This window comes from Triticum aestivum, chromosome 7B (assembly GCF_018294505.1).
Source record: "Triticum aestivum cultivar Chinese Spring chromosome 7B, IWGSC CS RefSeq v2.1, whole genome shotgun sequence".
Classification (NCBI taxonomy): domain Eukaryota; kingdom Viridiplantae; phylum Streptophyta; class Magnoliopsida; order Poales; family Poaceae; genus Triticum; species Triticum aestivum.
The window spans coordinates 391,345,790-391,370,907 of record NC_057813.1 but is presented as its reverse complement, the minus strand read 5'-3'; the positions used below and the strand labels follow the sequence as shown (position 1 = coordinate 391,370,907).

Below are 25,118 nucleotides of genomic sequence, written 5' to 3'. Positions count from 1 at the left end.
GGTTGGGGAGGGCGAGAAGGCACAGCCGCAAGGGAATACGAACTCCAAGAAGGAGGACAAGCGGGATGCGGCATCGATCGCCCTGATCGCAACCGTGGAGGGCATGATGACCAAGAAGGACTCAAGGGAGGAAAAGTGTCGGCAAGACAAGAAAGAGCAGATGAACACCTTCATGGAGATCCAAAGGAGGAGGCTTGAGATGGAGGTGGAGAAGCAAATGAGGACGCTTGAGATGGAGGCGGACAAGCAAGCCAAGATGCTAGAGATCGAGGCCGCCAATGTCAAGACCAAGGTGAAAGAAGTGGTTCACGCTAGCATGATGATGGGGGTGGAGATTATGAAGGTGGATCTCAACACGGTGTCGTCAAGGAAGAGGTCATGGTTCGAGAAGATGCAGGCCGACATGCTCAAGTTCGACGGCGAGTGATCTATGATGGCGAGTGCTATCGTTTTTCGTATGCCGACAAGTGTGATGGCATGACCACGGCCGCGATGGCGCGATCAAACTCCCGCCCTCTTTTTGTGTGCTGGCATGTGTGTCGGTCGCTGGCAAGTGCGCCAGCATGAACTGTGTGGTGTTTTTTGAAGTTGACGTTGTATGTTGGCTGCTGGCATGGTGCCGGCATGAACTTTGGGCGACGGGATGGCCGCTGGCATGATCTATGGCCGCAGGCCTTTTTCAAATTTGTGCATGGATATGAAATGAGTCGCGGGTGTTGGACACATTGCCGACCCAAATCTTAAACAGGGCGGACGCCGAGTGGACGGCCGATCCAAACGGACAAAAACATCGTCCATTTGGATCGATGCGTTAGAGTTGCTCTTATATAAAGGAACAGAAAAAGTATATATTTGCCTTCGAGGATCAATAATACATCCACCTCATTAGCCAATCCTTCTCTATTCCTTCTACGGAGGGGCTTGACGGTTGGCGCGTATGCTTTTGTTCGCTGGGTTGGACACCCAGTGCGAACGATCGTTCGATTTAAAAGCCCAGGGAGCCGACGTTCCCACAATATTCGCGTCCAAACTGAAAAACACTGGAAAAGACAATTTTAGAGGAGTGGGCATTCCGGTAATTTGACGTATCTCTCTCCTCGGTGGCCAGCAGCTGTTTCCTTGCATACATATACCCCACGATTCGCTGCCAGAAAGAACTAGTAACTGAGACTCCCTGCGCTCTCATCTGCTCTCCTCTGTCCTGCTCTGCCATCTCTCCGACTCTGCCGCATGCCAGCTCCTCCCCCGGCCATTACCGCGCCAAAAAACCTCACCCCGCGCCGCCATTTCCGCGACCATGCTATCGCGGTTCAATAATTCGCTCTGGATGCAGGAAGACGACGGCCATGAGCAACAGGGCCTCGGCCACGAGCAGCCGGCGGCAATGGGGATGATGCCGATGATGGGGCAGGAGGCTGGGCACCACCACGACCAGCACCTCCTGGCTATGCCCACGCGGGGAGACGGCGGGTTCCGCGCCCCGTCGATGCTTGATGAGGACTGGTACTTTGGCGCGGGCGCGGTTGGCGACGGCGCCGCGAACGGGTCCATGGCCCTGGTGCCAGCCGCCATGGAAGCATCGGGGTCCAGCTCCGGCTTCGGAGCCGGTCCACAGATATTCCCGCTCCTCAACCTGGGCGGTAGCGGACCGTTCGACGTCTCTGGGTTCGACCTCGGCGGCTCCGGCGCTGGAGGCGGCGATTTCACGGCGTTCCTTGGCGCCGGCAACGCGTCGAACACATCGCCGGTTTCCCTGCTGCCGCATGGGAACGCGGGGTTTCTCGGCTCCTTCGGCGGCTTTGGCACCGCACCGGCACAGATGACAGAGTTTGGTGGCCTCGCCGGTTTCGACTTGTTCGACACCGGTGCCGGGGGCGGAGGCGGGGGCGGGAGCGGCTCCTCCTCAGAGGGGCCGGCTGCTCCAGTTTCCTTGACCGCTCCTTTCTCCGGTCGTGGCAAGGCGGCGGTGCTGCGGCCGCTGGAGATCTTCCCGCCTGTGGGGGCGCAGCCAACGCTCTTCCAGAAGCGCGCACTACGGCGTAATGCCGGCGAAGAGGATGACGACAAGAAGCGTAAGGCGGCGGCGGCGGCGGAAGGAAGCGCCCTGTCCGCGGGCTGTGACACCATGCTCGACGACGCCGACGAGGACATGGGCAGCATTGACGCGTCCGGGCTGAATTACGACTCGGAGGACGGGAGGGGCGTGGAGGAGAGCGGCAGGAAGGACGGCAAGGAGTCGAACGCCAACAGCACGGTGACCGGCGGCGCTGCGGCTGAAGGGAAGGGGAAGAAGAAGGGAATGCCAGCCAAGAACCTCATGGCGGAGCGCCGTCGTCGGAAGAAGCTCAATGACCGGCTCTACATGCTCAGGTCCGTCGTGCCGAAGATCAGCAAGGTGAGAAATTATTTGTGTGCACCACCTCAGCGCCTTCTCAGAGTTTCGCAAAGTACACAAGGAAATACTAGTTGCTGCTTGTGTTTTGGTTGAGTAGGTTTAGGCAATTTTGCTAAATCATTTAATCTTGACGAATTTTGTGCACTTTGGTTGTCTACAGGACCAGATCTTCAATTTAATTTCAGCAAATGTTACCTTAGATGTTATTTTGCGTGGATGGTTCTCCCTATTTGGTGTGACGATAATTCTTTTTTTTTAGGATGACTATCATGGAGTAACTTTAGTTTAGATTGCCTGACGAATTAGATTAGAGTAACTTTAGTTTTTTACTGCAGATAAATTATTTTCCATCTTATTGCCAGTCTCTTTCTCTGCTGCCTCATGTTCAGTTTTCACTCAATTATCGTAGAGTTATAGAGAGAAAGATCATAAAAACAGTTACACAATAAAAATCGGTCAGTTATTGCGCATTTTAGGTGCAAGTTTTTGTGTAGAGTTGTGGATGCACACCAGTTTCAAGAATGTGTCATAGAAATTTAAGCCTTGTTGGCTACACACTCCTTGGTCTGTCTAGCTTTGTGATTTACTCCAGTATCCGCAGTCCCAGCTTTTCTGTTTAGCTCTACTGATGATTATCTCTATTGGCATGGCCATAATCTTGCCTTACTTAGATAGGCTACTGAATTTATATTCCTAGGACTAAACAACTAGCGTAATTTCATTCCTAGCTATTGCTTGTTATACGGATTAAATGCGGCTGCTGTCCATGAGTTGTGCAACCGACAAATTCTGTCAAATATACTATAGCTATCTGTTACTCCCTCCGTCCGAAAATACTTGTCCTACAGATGAATAAAATGAATGTATCTAAAACTAAAATAAGTCTAGATACATCCATTTCTAGGACAAGTATTTCCAGACGGAGGGAGTACTACTGTATATTATTCAGGTTGTAGACATATTGCAAAAAAACAAAGTTTTAAATCATGATTGTTGCACGGCCATAAAAATGCAACTGCAGATACGGGAGGCTACTGTACATCGTGGAACTGTTCAAAAGACGTCAATTACAATAACTAATATAAGAATTATCCCCTATACTCCTACTGGTATATGTTTGTTTAGAAAATTAGAATATTTCAGTTTCACAACGTAAAAAAGAAATGCCCGGGTTTTGGAGCTGAAAGAGCATGAATGATTTGTTATGGTTCTTTTTCTGAACAGAGTTCACCTTGAGCATGAGTGGTAATTCTTGTCTGCATAGTCTAGTGAACTGATGTATGTGGTTGCAATGGGCAGATGGACAGGGCTTCTATTCTCGGCGACGCGATCGAGTACCTCAAGGAGCTCCTGCACAAGATCAGTGATCTTCAGAATGAGCTTGAGTCGTCTCCTTCCATGCCCTCGCTGCCTCCGACGCCCACAAGCTTCCACCCTCTGACTCCGACGTTGCCCGCGCTGCCATCCCGCGTGAAGGAGGAGCTTTGCCCGAGTGCGCTGCCAAGCCCTACCGGCCAGCAGCCAACCGTGAGTATCTATCTCTTGAGACCTCTGAATTTCACTCAGGAAATTCAGACCTTGACATGACATGGTATCCTTTTTTGTCCCCTTGGCTTGCAAAAGGTTGAGGTTAGGCTCCGGGAAGGCCGGGCCGTCAACATCCACATGCTGTGCCCTCGCAGGCCCGGGCTTGTGCTCTCTGCCATGAAGGCGATCGAAGCCCTTGGTCTTGATGTGCAGCAGGCCGTTATCAGCTGCTTCAATGGCTTTGCCTTGGACGTCTTCAAGGCTGAGGTATGGCATTGTAGTCCATGTCTGTCGTCACCTTTCCAGAAACAGTGAAGAGAAAACTCGACTTATCTTGCTCACTCGGTTCCTTCTTCTTCTTGGCATCAGCAATGCAAGGATGGCCCTGGTCTTCAGCCCGAGGAGATCAAGGCGGTTCTCTTGCAATCCGCGGGGTTCCATCCCGCGATGTAGGAGGGAGGGAGGGGCAGCCAACCAAGTGCAGGATAGTGCTGTATCTAAGGAATTTCTTTTTACAACAAGTAGCGGTGTTTTCCGAGAGAAGCTACCTCACCTTGAGTAGTCTGAGACCTTCCCAGAACCAATTTATCTGCGAGTCTTTTAGAGTCCAAAATAATGTCGGCAATCTGTTATTAGTACGAGTACCTAACATTGCTTATGCCTGATGTTACCTTATTTTTCAATACATCGTGTGTAAGTCTGAACGAGACTTGTGTTTGGTCATTGAAGCGTAAAACATTGTTAGATCATGTCTCTTTTCGGTTCCTTGCGCGATGTTTTTCTGGCGTCTGTGTGGTTGTTGTGGCTTGGATTTGGTTTGCAAAATCCAAACGGTGCTGTGCAGGTCAGTTATTGGAAGCACAGAGAGCAAGCAGGCAAAAGTGGTCCTTGTGCTGGACCCAACGACAACGGTCTTCACTGCAGCCTGGCACTAGCAGGGCTTGATTTGGCTGGTTTCCAATCAAAGCTTGCTACTCCGGTAAGAAAAGAGGACCAACAGCCGGTATCTCGCTGTAAACAGTACTACGGGGATCCGCGCCAATTAATTTCTGAGGCATGGCAAAGACTGCGAATACAGGACGTGAAATGCACTGTTGGTGTCACTGCTGCAGAGCTGCTCTGCTGGACCACGGAAGCCGATCTACTGCCTCACCTTGACCTTCTGTGTAACTCAACCGAAAATAAACTCGTTACTCGACGATTCCAATGTCACTCGTTACTTGTTCCTTGTCACGCTGGTCTGGCTCCAACGAAGATGACCAAGTGCCGATCCAACACTACTCAAGACTAGAACCTTCCAAAAGAGGACCCGCCTATAAATTACTTCAGCTCACACTAAAAATTATGGACATAAATAAAAGTTACCTATAGAAACTGCTCTCTTCATGTTCCAAAACGCCAAAAAGTCCCCCATGCCCGTCGATGCGGCATGAGCAGATATTGAGCACCCGTGGCAGTCTCGCATTTCTCCGGATCCGTAGCACAAAATAGTAAAAGGGAAACAAAATAGCGTTAGACACAGACCTATACATAGCAAAACTCTTTCGGCAAACCCTCTATCTAGATGAAACAAGAATACAAGGGGAAAACATCTCTCTGCTTACGACCACAACTGGCTACAAACAAACATGCACCTGGAACAGGAAGAAAATTGCTGACTATACACAACATGTCGTACAGAACAGAGAGAGCTACATATTGAGCTACAAATCTATCGGCCCAGTGATGGTTGAGACGAGCCAAAAGGAGAATCAATTTTGACTCTATTCTATTTGGAGAAACCTAGTAGAGCTCCTACATAAAATGTCGGATACGTCAAAACTTCAGTACATTCCTTTGAAAACGGTGCTTGTTCGGCAGATGCTTGCTCCATGCTCCTCGTAATCTTCCTTTGTGTGGCAACACTGAATGAGAACAGAAAAAATAATCACTTAATTCCATGTATATCTGTCTATTCATGTGGACAGAAATATGACTGAAATTCATAGCTCAATTACAAATGGCAATGTCTGGAGTGGCGTGGACTGAAAGACTTGCAATTGTAACTTGGCCTTTCATCGACATATAACAGTTAATATTGCAGAGGTACGCAATTCTATAAAGCTAAGGTACGCAATTTGCGTACTCTCGAAAAAAATAAAATATTGCAGAAATATATGCACTAATATTCACTTCTGCATGTGAAATGAAGTGTCAAGTGGCAGGTACCTCGAAGAATTCATGGCTGGATGCAGCTACAGAACCCCCGAACCAAACTGCGTAGCTCTGTATAGGATGGGTGACTACGTTGACCTCAACAGGCTGGCATCAAAATAATAGACAAACAAAACATATAGAATCAATCACATATAGACTATTGATTACAACAGGCTGACATTCAAACATGAACATATGGAGGACAATTCAACTAGTTATGGAATGAGCTCAGTCAAGCATTGTTGTACTTACTTTCACCTCCACATGATGATGTGCATTAGTTTCGGCAACACGTTCGTCTACTATCTTCTTTATATTATTTTGGAGTCTCTTGTGGAAGTCTTTAAACATGGTAGTTCCACCAGATAATACTATGTTCTGCAAATTGTGGAATTTCATAGTGTCACATCAACATGTCACTTTATATTCTTAGATGTGTTTGCAGAGATCAAAGAAAGCACCTTATACAAAGCTCTCCTTGTGTCAATTGGCGCAGATTGAACACAGCTGTCAATCAGTTCAGGTAAAGGAGTGGAGAAGTCAGCAGAGTACATCTCAGGATGGAAGAAGATCTGCATTTTGTTATTAAAAAGTTACACTGGTTCCAACTACTACTTGTGTCAAGTGCAAGAGCAAGGACACTTGTAAACTGTTGCCTCTTTATTCTAATAAAAATGTGTAACAACCTACACAATTAAGTTCAGCTAAAAACAAACATAAAATTATTAGGATTTCCTTTAGAGCCTCTCGATATATTTCATAACCCGCATAGACTAATGATAAACCATTGCCCTAGAAAAATCCTGAGCTACTTATATTATTTACGTATTTATGAATAAAGAAAATCATGATCCAAATTCCCATATATTGGTCAACCTGTCTGTCAGTCCGATGATACTTCTATAAGTATGTAATAAGGCATTGAAACCTCAAGTCTAAACGTGCAAAGGCGTCCACTGATTTGATGACTGGTTATAAGAGCTTAGCAGTTCAACATAGTTTCATACCTGTGAACCATCAGAATTACTAATTTTTAATCTGTTGGGACCCCATATTTCCATTATTACTATAAATCTTGAAGAATGAAATGGTTTCTTCAATCGGTCATACATGTTCTATCATACTACATAGCTTCCAGTCTATTCCCATGATGTAAACAAAATCAAGCACCCCCTCCTTTTCAAACATATTTTGTTTTAGAGTTGGGCAGAACATGTCTATTATTGCTCATCTCTTCCTCACAAGGTCATGAAATAACCTATTTTTCCTCCCCAAAGCAAAGCATGCAAGCACAAGAGTTAATTAGCTCTCCTTTTTGTGATATTGATTAAGGGGCACAAAATGAGCAAGGGTCTTTGCATTTGACTTGACAAGTGTGAAGGGTAAGGAAGCTAGCCGAGCCTAGTAGGATCTGCTTAGGTAGCTAGAACGTAGGGTCCCTGACAGGTAAGTTACGGGAGCTAATTGATACAGCGGTGAGGAGAGGTGTTGATATCCTTTGCATCCAAGAAACCAAATGAAGGGGACAGAAGGCGAAGGAGGTGGAGGATACCGGCTTAAGCTGTGGTACACGGGGACAAATACAAACAGAAATGGAGTAATCATCTTGATCAACAAGAGCCTCAAGTATGGAGTGGTAGACATCAAGACGCAAGGAGACCGGATTATCCTGGTCAAGCTGGTAGCTGGGGACTTAGTTCTCAATGTTATCAGCACGTATGCCCCGCAAATAGGCCACAATGGGAACACCAAGAGGGAGTTTTGGGAAGGCCTCGAGGATATGGTTAGGAGCGTAACTATTGGCGAGAAGCTCTTCATAGGAGGAGACCTCAATGGCCACATGGGTACATCTAACACAGGTTTTGAAGGGGTACATGGGGGCTTTGGCTATGGCATCAGGAATCAAGGAGAAGATGTCTTAAGTTTCGCTCGAACCTACGACATGATCGTAGCTAACACCCACTTTAAAAAGAGTCGCATCTAGTGACTTTTAGTAGTGGTCAACACTCTAGCCAGATTGATTTTGTCCTCTAGAGAAGAGAAGACAGGCGTGCTTGCCTAGATTGTAAGGCGATACCTGGAGAGAGTGTTGTCCCTCAACATAAGCTTGTGGTGGCTGACTTCCACATTCGGATCCGTGTCCAGCGGGATAAGCGCACCAAAGTCGCTAGTATGAAGTGGGGGAGGCTCAAGGGGAAGGGGCAGCTTAGGCTTTCAAGGAGAGGGCCATTAAGGAGGGCCCTTGGGAGGAGGGAGTGATGCAAACAATATGTGGATGAAGATGGCGACTTGCATTCGTAAGGTGGCTTCGGAGGAGTTTGGAGTGACCACGATAAGTAGAAGCGAAGCTAAAGATACCTGATGATGGAACGATGATGTCCAGAAGGCTATTAAGGAGAAGAAAGACTGTTTCAGTTGCCTACACCTAGATGGGAGTGTAGACAACATAGAAAGGTACAAGGTGGCAAAGAAAGCTGCAAAGCGAGCTGTGAGTAAAGTAAGGGGTCAGGCGTATGAGGACCTCTACTAACGCTTAGACGCGAAGGAAGGCGAAAGGGACATCTATAAGATGGCCAAGATCTGAGAGAGGAAGATGAGGGATGTCAACCAAGTCAAATGCATCAAGGACAGAGCAGATCAACTCCTTGTGAAGGACGAGGAGATTAAGCACAGATGGCAGGAGTACTTCGACAAGCTGTTCAATAGAGAGAATGGAAGCTATACTATTGAGCTGGACGACTACTTTGATGATACCAGCAGGCGTTTTGTGCGACGAACCCAGGGTCTGAGGTCAGGGAGGCTTTAAAAAGGATGAAAGGAGGCAAGGCGATAGACCCTGATTGTATCCCCATTGAGGTGTGGAGAGGCCTCAGAGACATAGCGATGGTATGGCTAACTAAGCTATTTAACCTCATTTTTTGGGCAAACAAGATGCCGGAAGAATCGAGGCTGAGTGTTGGCCGACTAAAAGGCGGCATGTTCAACAGTTAGGTGTAGCGGAGATGCGCATGTTGAGATGGATGTGTGGCCACACAAGGAAGGATTGGGTCTGGTATGATGATATATGCGAGAGAGTTGGGGTAGCACCAATTGAAGAGAAGCTTGTCCAACATCGGCTGAGATGGTTTGGACATATACAACGCAATGCATAGGGGACGGTTAAAGCGTGCTGATAATGTCAAGAGAGGTCGGGGTAGATCAAACTTGACATGGGAGGAGTCCGTAAAGAGAGATCTGAAGGACTGGAATATCAACAAAGAACTAGCCATGGACAGGGGCGCGTGGAAGTTAGCTATCCACGTGCCAGAACCATGAGCTGGTTTCGAGATCTTATGGGTCAACTCTAGCCTACCCCAACTTGTTTGGGACTAGTTGTTGTTGGTTGTTGATTAAGGTTAAAGTAAGAACATTATGACTTAAATTGCATTGGCAATGTAAACTGACAAGCATTCTGAGAAAAAATGGCAAGGCTAGGGCAGCATCTATTTTGAAACGGAGGCAGAATTGAACAGGCCCACTGCATGAAAAATTCCCATGAAATTGAATGGTAGAATACAGTGTACGGACAAACCTCTGGTCCAAGAAAACGCTCATATCCAATGTCAATTGTGTATGGAATCCCAGTCTTCGGTTTGATTGCAGACCATTGTTTGATATATTTACTAGGCTTGCTGTCATGCTTCTTGAACTCCTGAAATTATACAATTCAACCGCCTATCATACTTGTGAACAGATAAATCCATAAAGAAAAATGAATATGAATAAATGAGTTGGTATTGCAAAAGGTAAAGTCCAAAAGGTAGGTATTAGTTGCTATAACAACAACGCAAGCAAACATATGCAGCATGTAGACCAGTTCCATATAACAAAATAACAGTGATTTCTCAGCATTGCACAGAATAGGTTTTATATATTTGACTTTAGTGGAGAAACTTCAACTCTCAAATATTCCACTGAATAATGTGCTTGTGTAGATCATTGGAAAATACAAGGACAAGAAAATATAATATCAAGACATTGGTTCCAAGCAACACATACCTTGACAATGTCTGAAGGAGTATAGCAATACGTTTCTTTCACCCTACGAGCTATATCCAAAGCATCATCAGGTGGAAGAAGCTCACCCCTTTCCTGCATAACGCACGATGATACTAAATCACCAACAGAGTTTCATATTATAATAATACTACACGTCATAAGCATAAAAGCAGCCATGTACGTGCAGATATCTATCCCCTCTGATCACCAATGAATGTTGTTTTGGACATAGACACAGACTTTGATCATCAATTTATACAAAAATATGTTGCTTGAGATAAAAATAATTATGCATTACAAAAATGTATTCTCACAATGAATCTAGTAATACCAATTTCATGTTGCCAATGTAGGTAATATTTTCCATTGTAATGGTCAAACTTAACAATGTTTGACTGGTCCAAATCCTAAAACGAACTACATTTGTGATCAGAGTACCATGTTTCACTAGCTTCTACAGAATGGGCCACAACCAAATATTCAGGGCAAATGATGTCGCACTAGTTCTACAGTAAAATGGAGTTTCTTACCCAGATGACAACATTCCAGTTTTTCATTTTAAATTACATATTTTCATTCAATCTAAAGTTGCAACTGAGGCTAAGAGGCCACCCAAACATTATGACAGCTATTATGGACATGGATCCACAATGAGATAATTTGGGTATAGTAAAGGTCTGAAGACCAACGAGAGGGTCCTCTACTGTCCGGCAGCAGAGCTCATCCCTGACGTGGAAGAAGCTCTGAGGCTTATTGGAACTTTTGTTCATTGAATTGTTGTCTAAAAACAGGTAAATGCTAGTCATTTATATAAAACAACTAACTTGATCCACCAATTGGATCACAACAGAAACTCTTGACCGAACAATAATATCTTTCTAACTTAATTGGACTCCACTTAATTTAAAGTACAAATAGCATCCAACATTGATTATTCAACTCGTTCTAGTTTTATGCAAGTACAAGTCTATTATTGTTGCTGGTTCCGTATAATTCCGCTGCACATACGACTCAAAGCCGATAACAGCAACACTTGTGAATGCTATGGTGCAGGTTTTGTTTTCTAGATTTGTGGGGATCCAGATAAAAAATTGCCATATTTCATCAGACATGTTCACAAAATCAACTTCTTGTGGATGATATATGGTCTGTGGGTATAATACGGGGGAGACTGGAACTTTAGGTATCCTTACAAAAGGAATGCGAACTCTTCCAAGTTGATTAATCAAGAACCATACTGACCAGTGCAAAACTAATGTCAGGATACTAAGCAATAACGCACAACAGATCTAGGGTTCACATATTAACATGATCACTTACCAGGAGGCTTCAGAATAGATATCCATGAAAGTAGAAATTATTTGACTGAAGCATCGTTTTGGCTTTGTTGACCGACATGCAGTGTTATCCGATTATTACTATCATTGAACTATTCAGATAAATATTCTAACATAATAAATATTTTCTGTTCCTTTTTCCTGGATAATTCCATACCACCCAGACTTCAGGAAAATCCGAAAATTGCTATTCAATTGTTCTGGTTTAGTCGGAACTGCACAAACTTGCTTCTATTAATGTATTTGCAATATGCAAGTACTGGATACAGAACCTATTCATGTACAGCATAAAGGACATCGACACCCTAACATAACCCCAGGAAAATGTGGGAAGAAAATTAAATACCTGTAAGAGCTGCATAACAAACTGAGTTACATCACTTCCCGAAAGAGGAAAAGACTTTATGCTACTCCCAATTACATAGCCGTTTACAACTGGCACAATATGTGGAGCTCCATCCCCAATGTCAACTACTACACCTGTCATATCAGACTGACAAAATATATTGGTCAAACTCACAAGAAGAGTTGTATCCTGCCAGAACACTTGATATTTAGATGAGTCTACTTTATCAATGATGATTACTCCTAGGGTTTAAATAAGCATTAAGTTTGATGTTTCATGGCTGCATGCGGCATGCATCTTCTACGGTACTATTTATGTCTAGAACAAAATAATCTTTACAGAGCTTCACAACCACAATTCTCGATAAACATAAGTTTTAGTTAGCAAGTTAATTGCGCTCATTGCAGAATTGGCGAGTGAGAAATAAGCAGTCATCACATAATTCTCACGAAATGGTTTCTTCATATCATGAGGTTGTGTTACGCTCAAAATGCTCCAGGGTCCATGCTTATGAGTACGGAATAGCCAAACATATCTCCAAATTGGAATGGAAACTCCAGGGGCTGGCAAGCAACAAATACGATATGAATGGGTAATATAATCCAAAGATGGACCAAAATTTTGTCGAAACATGCAAGGCAACTATTCCAAAGAACAATATGTAAAATGTAAAAGGGGAGTTTATCTTAATGTAGGTATGAGATCAATATGAGAATTTTGGTTATCTGTTAAAACGTTCACAAGGCGATGTGTTCTAGTGAAAGAGATGAAGTTCACGGGTTGATGACCATCTTGATACTTGATCAAACAAAAACATGGAAGGAGGTGAATTCAAGACCTACCACAGAATCTTCTGAATCCTCTTCAGAAAGAGTTTTCAGATATGCAAATCCAGCAGAAAGGCTGAGCACAGATTGCACAGAAATATATAGACCAGGGACATTAAAGGTCTCAAACATAATTTCTCCCATACATTCACGACTTTCCGGCGTACTGACAGGGCTATCTGTAAGTAGGAAGTAGTGTTCCTCAGGATTGCACCGTAGATAATTGAAAATGGATTGCTGCCAAAATCTCTCCATTGTATCCCAGTCATTCACCTGGAGAGCAGGGGAAAAGATATGACATAGTGGCATGGTGCACCCGCGAAGGACAATATTACAAACAGAAAATGTATATGCATACCTGACCATGACGAATTGGGCTTCTTAAACTGTACAGGCCACTAGTTTTAAAATGTGACAGAGCCTCATCCCCGATAAAAAAATCAAGATCAGCCATGACACCTGCATTATACTGTGCTAGCCAATTTGCACTACTGCACTGCTCTGATTGGTCCAAGAAAGATTCATTCACAGCTACTACAGTAGGGATGGTGAAAGACGGCTCGGAGTTACCAGCAAACCCAAGTTTGCTGTACCTAAACATAAGAGCATACAGATTATGTAAGGGCACAGTGTGATGAGCTTAATAGAGCAAATTTTGCATGTGACATGCCTATGGAAAATTTCAAGCGGCTTTGAAGAAACCAAAACAATCCGACTTCAAGATAAAACGCTTGTGCGCGGGAACAGTTATTTCCTGCCTTCTATCGCAGTCCGTTAGCGATTGCCATTTTTATGTTTCACAGAACACACACAGTGCATCAGTTAAGACATGTTATAGTACTTCGTAATAGTCTACAGTGTAACAGTAACAATTTGAGCTAAAGGACTAGAACAACATTACTAACTATAATCCCCAAAAAGTAGAAGCAGTCCCTAGTTTTTCCATTCGTAGCTCCAACCATTAAACAGACAGATATTGCCTCACCGCTGGCAGCGTGGATTTAAAGACTAACCAATAATGAATGGACCAGCACCTAGTTCAACCAATGATGAAATAAAGATAGCCATAGAAAGTCCATAAACCCAGTTTCAATTCCTACCTTAAGTTTTTTTTTTTTTTGAATTTTCACCGGGAGTGGAAGGGGAGCCCTTTCCACCACCTGAATATATTTCGTAAAGGGCTAAAAAGCCACCCGAGAATCCAGATTTACAAGGGGGGGGGGGGGGGGGGTGAGTGGAGGGTTTAGGGCAACCCTCCAGAGCAGCAACGGCGCACAAGCTTATCTAAGGACAGAGAACCACACGTCGATGTGGGGCTGATCGTTGGTTTTCAGACGGCCACGCCAGAGAGCCGCGTCGTCCCGGCAGGCTTTGATGGTAGCAGAGAGGGACATCGTCTCCCCCTGGAAAACAATGGCATTGCGACGCTTCCACAGCCGCCAGCAGCAAAGGAGGATGAAGCCCGCTGGAGAGCTGTCGCCAACAGCCGGAGACGCGTCGAAGCAATGAAGTGCACGAACCGAACCCGCAGCAGGGGGCAGCCCGATCCTACGCCAAAACTGCACCGCGAAGGGGCACCTGAAGATGAGGTGGTCCGCCGTCTCCAACTCCGCTTCGCAACAGGGGCACCCGGCCTCGGGTGCCTCGAGGATGGTCTTACGCAGCAGCACGTCCCGTGGTATTTTTTCAAACATGCATAGAAATTCGTGTCATTTTAGGTTCAGGTTCACCATACTCTAGAACGCTCGAGCTACCAATGTGAATGTTGGCTCGCAATTAGGGAGCAAGCCTCACCGCGTGACGTGCCGTTGGTGGTGATTCATGTCCCATTGGCTAACGAAATGCATTTATTCCCACGGCAGTCGGTAATCCGATTCGACCTGCCCCAATCCGCCTCTAGCGCGGTCAGCGTAAACATACGGGCACGCACTCAGGGACAAGCACAAACGAAAGGGGGGAAAAAAACCTAGCTCCTGCTGCGAGCGCAGGCGCTAATCACACCAGAGGTACAGCCGCAGGATCGGACGGAGAGATTCGGAGTTGTACCCTGTGCCGTTGTCGAATACGACGGCGGGGCGCTCGGAGGGGTCCATGGCGGGCGGCGTCGGCGGCTCCGTCGATTCCCCGCCGGCTCATATCTCGTCCGCAGCCGCCCGGGGAAGCATGGGTGGACGAGGGCTGCCGCGATCGCTCGGCCGAATCGGCGGGGAGGAAGACGGGGACGCGGCTGCGGCTGCCACTGCGCAGTCGGTGGGGGATCGATCCGCGCAGGGTGGGTGGGAGGGTTTGGGACGCGATTGGGGACGAGAAAGAAGGCTCGGGAGATTGGGGGGAGGAGGGGCGTGCCAGTCGTGGCGATTGGGGGGGTTGTGGTTGACGAGGGAAGCGGGAAGGAAGGAAGGGAGCACTTGCAGGGGAGCCTCGCTGTGGCATGGTCGGAAATGGGCATGGAGGCGCACTAGCACTGGTAGGTTGTCCGTGGTTCAGTTGGTCCGCACTTGCTCCGGTCGTGGATCGGACCAACCCGCAACATTAGAGCAACTCCAAACGAACATGCGTTTCGTCCGTTTTTTATCCGTTTGAATCGGTCAAACGAACGTCTGTGTCCGCTTTTTGATTTGGGTCTGCATGTGTGCCCAACGGGTGACCGACGCATTTTTGTCATGTCCGTCCTGTCATTTCGTCGAACATGTAGCAGGCAGCGGCAACGCGGACGACGGCTGCAGCGGCACAGGCCCGGCGTGAGTCCGAGGCGAGGCCGGCTGCCGGATGCGGCTGGGACGAGCGTCCGGTAGTACACAGTTGCTGCGTGCCGCCCAATGCTCGATGCCAAAACAATGGCAATGCGCGCGCCGCTCGCTTTGGGCGAGGAAGCGAGCTAGCTCATACTAGTGCGTCTGTGATGTATTGGGGCGTCATTTTGCTCGGTGCTGCTGGTCGTGGCCTCCGTGCAGTCGTCGCCCGGCACCTGACTCGCCATGCCCGTCCCGAGCTCGAGCTCGCCCGGCACTTGGCTCGCCGCACCCGCCCCCGCTCGCCGAGCCGCGCCCGTCCCGAGCTCGAGCTCGCCCGGCAACTGGCTTGCCGCGCTCGCCTACCGCTCGCGGAGCCGCGCCCCGGCCAACGAGCTCACCGCGCCCGGCCGTCCCTCCCTGAGCTCGTGCGCGCCCGCCCCCTGCAGCAGCTCGCCGGGGCTGCAGCAGCTCTCGCCCTGCACGTCGCGCCCGCAGCAGCTCACGCCCCGTCCGCCCCTTGCAGCAGCTCGCACCCGCCGCAGCTCGCGCCTCGACCGCCCCCGGCGCTGTGCGCCCGCGGCAGCTTGACGCAGAGTTGGACGCCAGCAGCAACTCGAGCTCGTCGGCGTGGACGGGCGTGCTCTTGAAGGTAATATGGCCTAGAGACAATAATAAAGTTATTATTTATTTCCTTATTTCATGATAAATGTTTATTAATCATACTAGAATTGTATTAACAGGAAACATAATACATGTGTGAATAGATAGACAAACATAGTGTCACTAGTATGTCTCTACTTGACTAGCTCGTGAATTAAAGATGGTTAAGTTTTCTAGCCATAGACATGAGTTGTCATTTGATTAACAGGGTCACATCACTAGGAGAATGATGTGATTGACTTGATCCATTCCGTTAGCTTAGCACTTGATCGTTTAGTATGCTGCTATTGCTTTCTTCATGACTTATACAAGTTCCTATAACTATGAGATTATGCAACTTCCGTTTATCGGAGGAACACTTTGTGTGTTACCAAACGCCACAACATAATTGGCTGATTATAAAGGAGCTCTACAGGTGTCTCCAAAGGTACATGTTGAGTTGGCGTATTTCGAGATTAGGTTTTGTCACTCCGATTGTCGGAGAGGTATCTTTGGGCCCTCTCGGTAATGCACATCACTATAAGCCTTGCAAGCAATGTAGCTAATGAGTTAGTTATGAAATGATGCATTACGTAACGAGTAAAGAGACTTGCCGGTAACGAGATTGAACTAGGTATTGGATACCGACGATCGAATCTCGGGCAAGTAACATACCGATGACAAAGGGAACAACGTATGTTGTTATGCAGTTTGACCGATAAAAATCTTCATAGAATATGTAGGAGTCAATATGGGCATCCAGGTACCGCTATTGGTTATTGACCAGAGAAGTGTCTCGGTCATGTCTACATAGTTCTCGAACCCGTAGGGTCCGCACGCTTAAGTTCGTTGATGATATAGTATTATATGAGTTATGTATGTTGGTGACCGAATGTTGTTTGGAGTCCCGGATATGATCACGGACATGACGAGGAACTTCGGAATGGTCCGAAGATAAAGATTGATATATGGGATAATAGTGTTTGGTCTCCGGAAGGGTTCCGGAATTCACCGGAAGTGGTTCTGGATGTTTCCCGAAATGTTTGGGTACGAGAACACTTTATTTGGGCCAAAGGGGAAAGCCCACAAGGTTTTTGGAAAGCGCAAAAGGAAGTTTTGCGGAGTCCTGGGGCCATACGCCAAGGTCCCTGGCGTCTGGGTCCAGACGCCGGGAACCTTGGCGTCTCGCCCTGGAGTCTGAGAAGGACTCTTGCCTTTCGGGTGAAACCGACTTTGTGGAGGCTTTTACTCCAAGTTTCGACCCCAAGGCTCAACATATAAATAGAGGGGCAGGGCTAGCACCAAAGACACATCAAGAAACACCAAGTCGTGTATCGGCAACCCCGACCCCTCTAGTTTATCCTCCGTCATATTTTCTGTAGTGCTTAGGCGAAGCCCTGCGGAGATTGTTTTTCACCAACACCGTCATCACGCCGTCGTGCTGCCGGAACTCATCTACTACTTCACCCGTCTTGCTAGATCGAGAAGGCGAGGACGTCATCGAGGTGAATGTGTGCTGAACTCGGAGGTGTCATACATTCGGTACTTGATCGGTCGGATCGTGAAGACGTACGACTACATCAACTGCGTTGTGCTAACGCTTCCGCTTTCGGTCTACGAGGGTACGTGGACTCATTCTCCCCACTCATTGCTATGCATCACCATGATCTTGCGTGTGCGTAGGAAATCTTTTGAAATTACTACGTTCCCCAACAGTGGCATCCGAGCCTGGTTTTATGCGTAGATGTTATATGCACGAGTAGAACACAAGTGAGTTGTGGGCGATACAAGTCATACTGCTTACCAACATGTCATACTTTGGTGCGGCGGTATTGTTGGATGAAGCAGTCTGGACCGACATTACGAGTACGCTTACGCGAGACTGGTTCTACCGACGTGCTTTGCACATAGGTGGCTGGCGGGTGTCAGTTTCTCCAACTTTAGTTGAACTGAGTGTGGCTACGCCCGGTCCTTGAGAAGGTTAAAACAGCACTAACTTGACAAAATATCGTTGTGGTTTTGATGCGTAGGTAAGAACGGTTCTTGCTCAGCCCGTAGCAGCCACGTAAAACTTGCAACAACAAAGTAGAGGACGTCTAACTTGTTTTTGCAGGGCATGTTGTGATGTGATATGGTCAATACGTGATGAGATATAAGTTGTTGTATGAGATGATCATGTTTTGTTGAAGTTATTAGCAACTGGCAGAAACCTTATGGTTGTCTCTTTATTGCATAAGATGCAAGCGCCAAATAATTGCTTTACTTTATCGCTATGCGATAGCAATAGTTGCAAGAGCAATAGTTGGTGAGACGACCATGTGACAACACATTGATATAGATCAAGATGATGGAGATCATGGTGTCGTGTCGGTGACGATAGAGATCATGATAGTACTTTGGAGATGGAGATCAAAGGTGCAAGATGATCATGGCCATATCATGTCACATATTTTGATTGCATATAATGTTTATCTTTTATACATCTTATTTTGCTTAGTTTGACGGTAGCTTTATAAGATGATCCCTTACTAAAATTTCAAGGTATAAGTGTTCTCCCTGAGTATGCACCATTGCGACAGTTCTTCGTGCTGAGGCACCACGTGATGATCGGGTGTGATAAGCTCTATGTTCAAATACAACGTGTGTAAGACAGTTTTGCACACACAGAATACTCAGGTTAAACTTGACAAGCCTAGCATATGCAGATATGGCCTCGAAACACTGGAGACCGAAAGGTCGAGCGTGAATCATATAGTAGATATGATCAACATAGGGATGTTCACCATTGAAACTACTCCATCTCACGTGATGATCGGACATGGTTTAGTTGATTTGGATCACGTGATCACTTAGATGATTAGAGGGATGTCTATCCAAGTGGGAGTTCTTAAGTAATATGATTAATTGAACTTTAATTTATCATGAACTTAGTCCTGATAGTATTTTGTAAATAATGGTGTAGATCAATAGCTCGCATTGTTGCTTCCCTATGTTTTATATGTGTTCCTAGAGAAAACTAAGTTGAAAGATGATAGTAGCAATGATGCGGACTGGGTCCGTGATATGAGGTTTATCCTCATTGTTGCACAGAAGAATTATGTCTTTGATGTACCGCTAGGTGATAGACCTATTGCAGGAGCAGATGCAGACATTATGAACATTTGGCTAGCTCAATATGATGACTACTTGATAGTTTAGTGCACCATGCTTAACGGCTTAGAATCGAGACTTCAAAGAGGTTTTGAACGTCATGGACCATATGAGATATTCCAGAAGTTGAAGTTAATATTTCAAGAAAATACCCAAGTTGAGAGATATGAAGTCTCCAACAAGTTCTATAGCTAAAAGATGGAGGAGAATAGCTCAAGCAGTGAGCATGTGCTCAGATTGTCTGGGTACTACAATCACTTAAATCAAATGGGAGTTAATCTTCCAGATAAGATAGTGATTGACAAAGTTCTCTAGTCACCATCACCAAGTTGCTAGAACTTCGTGATGAACTATAGTATGCAAGGGATGACGAAACCAATTCCCCAGCTCTTCGTGATGTTGAAATCGACGAAGGTAGAAATCAAGAAAGAGCATCAAGTGTTGATGATTGACCAGACCACTAGTTTCAAGAAAAGGGCAAAGGGAAATAAAGGGAACTTCAAGTAGAATGACAAGCAAGTTGTCACTCCCGCGAGGAAGCCCAAAGCTGGACGAAAGCCTGAAACTGAGTGCTTCTACTGCAAAGCAAATGGTCACTGGAAGCGCAAATTGAAGGAAATATGCCCCAAACCTTTAAGAAACGACAACTTAGGTTTCTCCAAACGGTGTCGTCTCAACGGAATTATGTGGTACCCTATTAAAATGAGTGTGGTTGTCTCTAATGCCTAACCCATGAACGATAGTGGTAATTCGATAAGAGAAATCATGGTACGCATCATATCCAATAGGGTGCAACTATGATGTTCGGACACACCATCACACTATGGTGTTCCAGGCGGTATTAATTGTGAAACAATTTCCACAATGTCTTAATTGTGTGCCAAAACTCTTAACTCAGATATTCATCTCTATGATCATATCATAGACATTATATCCTCTTGTCACAATGATCTTCTACTTCACTCTGAAATTACTTGAACCATTCAATAATTCAGACTTGTGTTTCATCAAGTAAATATTCTCAACATCTACTCGAATCATCTGTGAAGTAAGAACATAACGATATTCACTGCATGCCTCAACACTCATTGGACTGTACACATCAAAATGTGTTACTTCCAACAAGTTGCTATCTTGTTCCATCTTACTGAAAACGAGGCTTTTCAGTCATCTTGCCCATGTGGTATGATTTGCATATCAAGTGATTCAAAATCAAGTGAGTCCAAACGATCCATCTGCATGGAGTTTCTTCATGCGTATACACCAATAGACATGGTTCGCATGTCTCAAACTTTTCAAAAACGAGTGAGTCCAAAGATCCATCAACATGGAGCTTCTTCATGCGTTTTATACCGATATGACTTACGTGGCAGTGCCACAAGTAGGTGGTACTATCATTACTATCTTTTGGCATGAACATGTGTATCACTACGATCGAGATTCAATAAACCATTCCTTTAGGTGCAAGACCATTGAAGGTATTATTCAAATAAACAGAGTAACCATTATTCTCCTTAAATGAATAACCGTATTGCGATAGACATAATCCAATCATGTCTATGCTCAACGCAAACACCAAATCTCGATGGTAGAGGGAGCGTGCGATGCTTGATCATATCAACCTTGGAAATACTTCCAACACATATCGTCAGCTCACCTTTAGTTAGTCTCCGTTTATTCCGTAGCTCTTTTATTTCGAGTTACTAACACTTAGCAACCGAACCAGTATCTAATACCCTGGTGCTACTAGGAGTACTAGTAAAGTACACATCAACACAATGTATATCCAATATACTTCTATCGACCTTGCCAGCCTTCTCATCTACCAAGTATCTAGGGTAATTCTGCTCCAGTGGCTGTTCCCTTTATTACAGAAGCACTTAGTCTCGGGTTTGGGTTCAACCTTGGGTTTCTTCACTAGAGCAGCAGCTGAATTGCCGTTTCATGAAGTATCCCTTTGTTCCCTTGCCCTTCTTGAAACTAGTGGTTTCACCAACCATCAACAATTGATGCTCCTTCTTGATTTCTACTTTCGCGGTGTCAAACATCGCGAATATTTCAAGGATCATCATATCTATCCCTGATATGTTATAGTTCATCACGAAGCTCTAGCAGCTTGGTGGCAAAGACTTTGGAGAAACATCACTATCTCATCTGGAAGATCAACTCCCACTCGATTCAAGTGATTGTCGCACTCAGACAATCTGAGCACAAGCTCAACGATTGAGCTTTTCTCCCTTAGTTTGTAGGCTAAGAAAATCGTCGGAGGTCTCATACCTCTTCACGTGGGCACGAGCCTGAAATCCCAATTTCAGCCCTCGAAACATCTCATATGTTCCGCGATGTTTCCAAAAACGTCTTTAGTGCCTCAACTCTAAACCGTTTAACTGAACTATCACGTAGTTATCAAAACGTGTATGTCCGATGTTCGCAACATCCACAAACGACGTTTGGGGTTCAGCACACTGAGCAGTGCATTAAGAACATAAGCTTTCTACTGTCCGCATAATTGCTACTATCAACTTTCAAACTATATTTTCTCTAGGAACATATCTAAAACAGTAGAACTAAAGCGCGAGCTACGACATAATTTGCAAAATCCTTTTGACTATGTTCAGGATAATTAAGTTCATCTTATGAACTCCCACTCAGATAGACATCCCTCTGGTCATCTAAGTGATTACATGATCCGAGTCAACTAGGCCGTGTCCGATCATCACGTGAGACGGACTAGTCATCATCGGTGAACATCTTCATGTTGATCGTATCTACTATACGACTCATGCTCGACCTTTCGGTCTCCGTGTTCCGAGGCCATGTCTGTACATGCTAGGCTCGTCAAGTTAACCCTAAGTGTTTTCGCTGTGTAAAACTGTCTTACACCCGTTGTATGTGAACGTAAGAATCCATCACACCCGATCATCACGTGGTGCTTAGAAGCGACGAACTGTAGCAACGGTGCACAGTTAGGGGAGAACACTTCTTGAAATTTTGTAAGGGATCATCTTATTTACTACCGTCGTCCTAAGTAAACAAGATGCATAATCATAATAAACATCACATGCAATTATATAGTTGTGACATGATATGGCCAATATCATATAGCTCCATTGATCTCCATCTTCGGGGCTCCATGATCATCTTGTCACCGGCTTGACACCATGATCTCCATCATCATGATCTCCATCATCGTGTCTTCATGAAGTTGTCACGCCAACGACTACTTCTACTTCTATGGCTAACGCGTTTAGCAATAAAGTAAAGTAAGTTACATGGCGTTGTTCAATGACACGCAGGTCATACAATAAATAAAGACAACTCCTATGGCTCCTGCCGGTTGTCATACTCATCGACATGCAAGTCGTGAATCCTATTACAAGAACATGATCAATCTCATACATCACATATTCATTCATCACATTCTTCTTGGCCATATCACATCACATAGCATACCCTGCAAAAACAAGTTAGACGTCCTCTAATTGTTGTTTGCATGTTTTACGTGGCTGCTATGGGTTTCTAGCAAGAACGTTTCTTACCTACGCAAAACCACAACGTGATATGCCAATTGCTATTTACCCTTCATAAGGACCCTTTTCATCGAATCCGTTCCGACTAAAGTGGGAGAGACTGGCACCCGCTAGCCACCTTATGCACCAAGTGCATGTCAATCGGTGGAACCTGTCTCACGTAAGAGTACGTGTAAGGTCGGTCCGGGCCGCTTCATCCCACAATACCGTCGAAACAAGATTGGACTAGTAACGGTAAGCATATTGAACAACATCAACGCCCACAACTACTTTGTGTTCTACTCGTGCAAAGAATCTACGCAATAGACCTAGCTCATGATGCCACTGTTGGGGAACGTAGCAGAAATTCAAAATTTTCCTACGCGTCACCAAGATCTATCTATGGAGAGACCAGCAACGAGTAGAAAGAGAGTGCATCTACATACCCTTGTAGATCGCTAAGCGGAAGCGTTCAAGTGAACGGGGTTGATGGAGTCGTACTCGTCGTGATTCAAATCACCGATGATCAAGTGCCGAACGCACGGCACCTCCGCGTTCAACACACGTACATCCCGGTGACGTCTCCCACGCCTTGATCCAGCAAGGAGAGAGGGAGAGGTTGAGGAAGACTCTGTCTAGCAGCAGCACAACGGCGTGGTGGTGGTGGAGGAGCGTGGCAATCCCGCAGGGCTTCGCCAAGCACCATGGGAGAAGAGGAGGAGGAGAGGCAGGGCTGCACCAGTAGAGGGAGAAGTTCTCATGTGTTATGGGCAGCCCCAGGCCTCTATTTATATAGGGGAGAAGGGGGCTGCGCCCCCTTTAGGGTTTCCCACCCCAAGGGGTGCGGCCAGCCCTAGATGGGACTTGGGGGGGCGGCCAAGAGGGGGAGAGAGGGGAGGCGCACACTAGGTGGGCCTTAAGGCCCATCTGGACTAGGGTTTGCCCCCTCCCACTCTCTCTTGCGCCTTGGCCCCTTGTGGGGGGCGCACCAGCCCACCTAGGGGCTGGTCCCCTCCCACACATGGCCCACGCAGCCTTCTGGGGCAGGTGGCCCCAATTGGTGGACCCTCGGGACCCTCCCGGTGGTCCCGGTACAATACCGATATCGCCCGAAACTTTTCCGGTGACCAAAACAGGACTTCCCATATATAAATCTTTACCTCCGGACCATTCCGGAACTCCTCGTGACGTCCGGGATCTCATCCGGGACTCCGAACAACATTCAGTAACCACATACAAGCTTCCTTTATAACCTAGCGTCATCGAACCTTAAGTGTGTAGACCCTACGGGTTCGGGAGACATGTAGACATGACCGAGACGTTCTCCGGTCAATAACCAACAGCGGGATCTGGATACCCATGTTGGCTCCCACATGTTCCACGATGATCTCATCGGATGAACCACGATGTCAAGGACTTAATCAATCCCGTATTCAATTCCCTTTGTCTATCGGTATGTTACTTGCCCGAGACTCGATCGTCGGTATCCAATACCTTGTTCAATCTCGTTACCGGCAAGTCACTTTACTCGTTCCGTAACACATCATCCCGTGATCAACTCCTTGGTCACATTGCGCATATGATGATGTCCTACTGAGTGGGCCCAGAGATACCTCTCCGTTTACACGGAGTGACAAATCCCAGTCTCGATCCGCATAAAACAATAGATACTTTCGGAGATACCTGTAGTGCACCTTTATAGTCACCCAGTTACATTGTGACGTTTGATACACCCAAAGCACTCCTAGGGTATCCAGGAGTTACACGCTCTCATGGTCAAAGGAAGAGATACTTGACATTGGCAAAGCTCTAGCAAACGAACTACACGATCTTTGTGCTATGCTTAGGATTGGGTCTTGTCCATCACATCATTCTCCTAATGATGTGATCCCGTTATCAATGACATCCAATGTCCATAGCCAGGAAACCATGACTATCTGTTGATCACAACGAGCTAGTCAACTAGAGGCTCACTAGGGACATATTGTGGTCTATGTATTCACACGTGTATTACGATTTCCGGATAATACAGTTATAGCATGAATAAAAGACTATTATGATGAACAAAGAAATATAATAATAACTTATTTATTATTGCCTCTAGGGCATATTTCCAACAGTCTCCCACTTGCACTAGAGTCAATAATCCAGTTCACATCGCCATGTGATTAACACTCACAGGTCACATCGCCATGTGACTAATACCCAAGAGTTTACTAGAATCAGTAGTCTAGTTCACATCACTATGTGATTAACACTCAATGAGTTTTATGTTTGATCATGTTGCTTGTGAGAGAGGTTTTAGTCAACGGGTCTGAACCTTTCAGATCCGTGTGTGCTTTACAAATCTCTATGTCATCTCCTAGATGCAGCTACCACGCTCTATTTGGAGCTATTCCAAATAACTGTTCTACTTGGA

The 25,118-nt window shown here is 45.8% G+C and overlaps 2 protein-coding genes across 2 annotated transcripts; one reads left to right on the top strand and one right to left on the bottom strand.

Annotated features, from left to right (window-relative positions):
- The first annotated feature begins 1,151 nt into the window (after positions 1–1,151).
- Positions 1,152–4,671, top strand: LOC123162127 (transcription factor ICE1). The gene is made up of 4 exons (XM_044579924.1): positions 1,152–2,395; positions 3,695–3,922; positions 4,019–4,189; positions 4,292–4,671. Exons 1-4 carry the CDS (start codon positions 1,298–1,300, stop codon positions 4,373–4,375), a joined length of 1,581 nt encoding a protein of 526 aa, XP_044435859.1. The 5' UTR covers positions 1,152–1,297; the 3' UTR covers positions 4,376–4,671.
- A 728-nt stretch (positions 4,672–5,399) lies between these two features.
- LOC123162128 (actin-related protein 3) lies at positions 5,400–15,065 on the bottom strand. The gene is made up of 10 exons (XM_044579925.1): positions 14,713–15,065; positions 13,025–13,259; positions 12,682–12,939; positions 11,840–11,986; positions 10,157–10,249; positions 9,690–9,809; positions 6,580–6,690; positions 6,371–6,496; positions 6,131–6,223; positions 5,400–5,826 (listed from the first exon to the last, which is right to left on the bottom strand). Exons 1-10 carry the CDS (start codon positions 14,757–14,759, stop codon positions 5,746–5,748), a joined length of 1,311 nt encoding a protein of 436 aa, XP_044435860.1. The 5' UTR covers positions 14,760–15,065; the 3' UTR covers positions 5,400–5,745.
- Between the last annotated feature and the right edge of the window lie 10,053 nt (positions 15,066–25,118).

What these genes read in the sequence shown, in the direction of transcription:
- LOC123162127 (XM_044579924.1), top strand. Translation starts at nt 1,298, where the DNA reads ATGCTATCGCGGTTCAATAATTCGCTCTGGATGCAGGAAGACGACGGC. An exon ending in TCGTGCCGAAGATCAGCAAG is followed by an intron (nt 2,396 to 3,694) that starts GTGAGAAATTAT and finishes TGCAATGGGCAG; the next exon opens with ATGGACAGGGCTTCTATTCT. An exon ending in CTACCGGCCAGCAGCCAACC is followed by an intron (nt 3,923 to 4,018) that starts GTGAGTATCTAT and finishes GGCTTGCAAAAG; the next exon opens with GTTGAGGTTAGGCTCCGGGA.
- LOC123162128 (XM_044579925.1), bottom strand. Translation starts at nt 14,759, where the DNA reads ATGGACCCCTCCGAGCGCCCCGCCGTCGTATTCGACAACGGCACAGG. An exon ending in GTATTCGACAACGGCACAGG is followed by an intron (nt 13,260 to 14,712) that starts GTACAACTCCGA and finishes TCTTATGTTTAG; the next exon opens with GTACAGCAAACTTGGGTTTG. An exon ending in AGGATTCAGAAGATTCTGTG is followed by an intron (nt 11,987 to 12,681) that starts GTAGGTCTTGAA and finishes ATATTTTGTCAG; the next exon opens with TCTGATATGACAGGTGTAGT.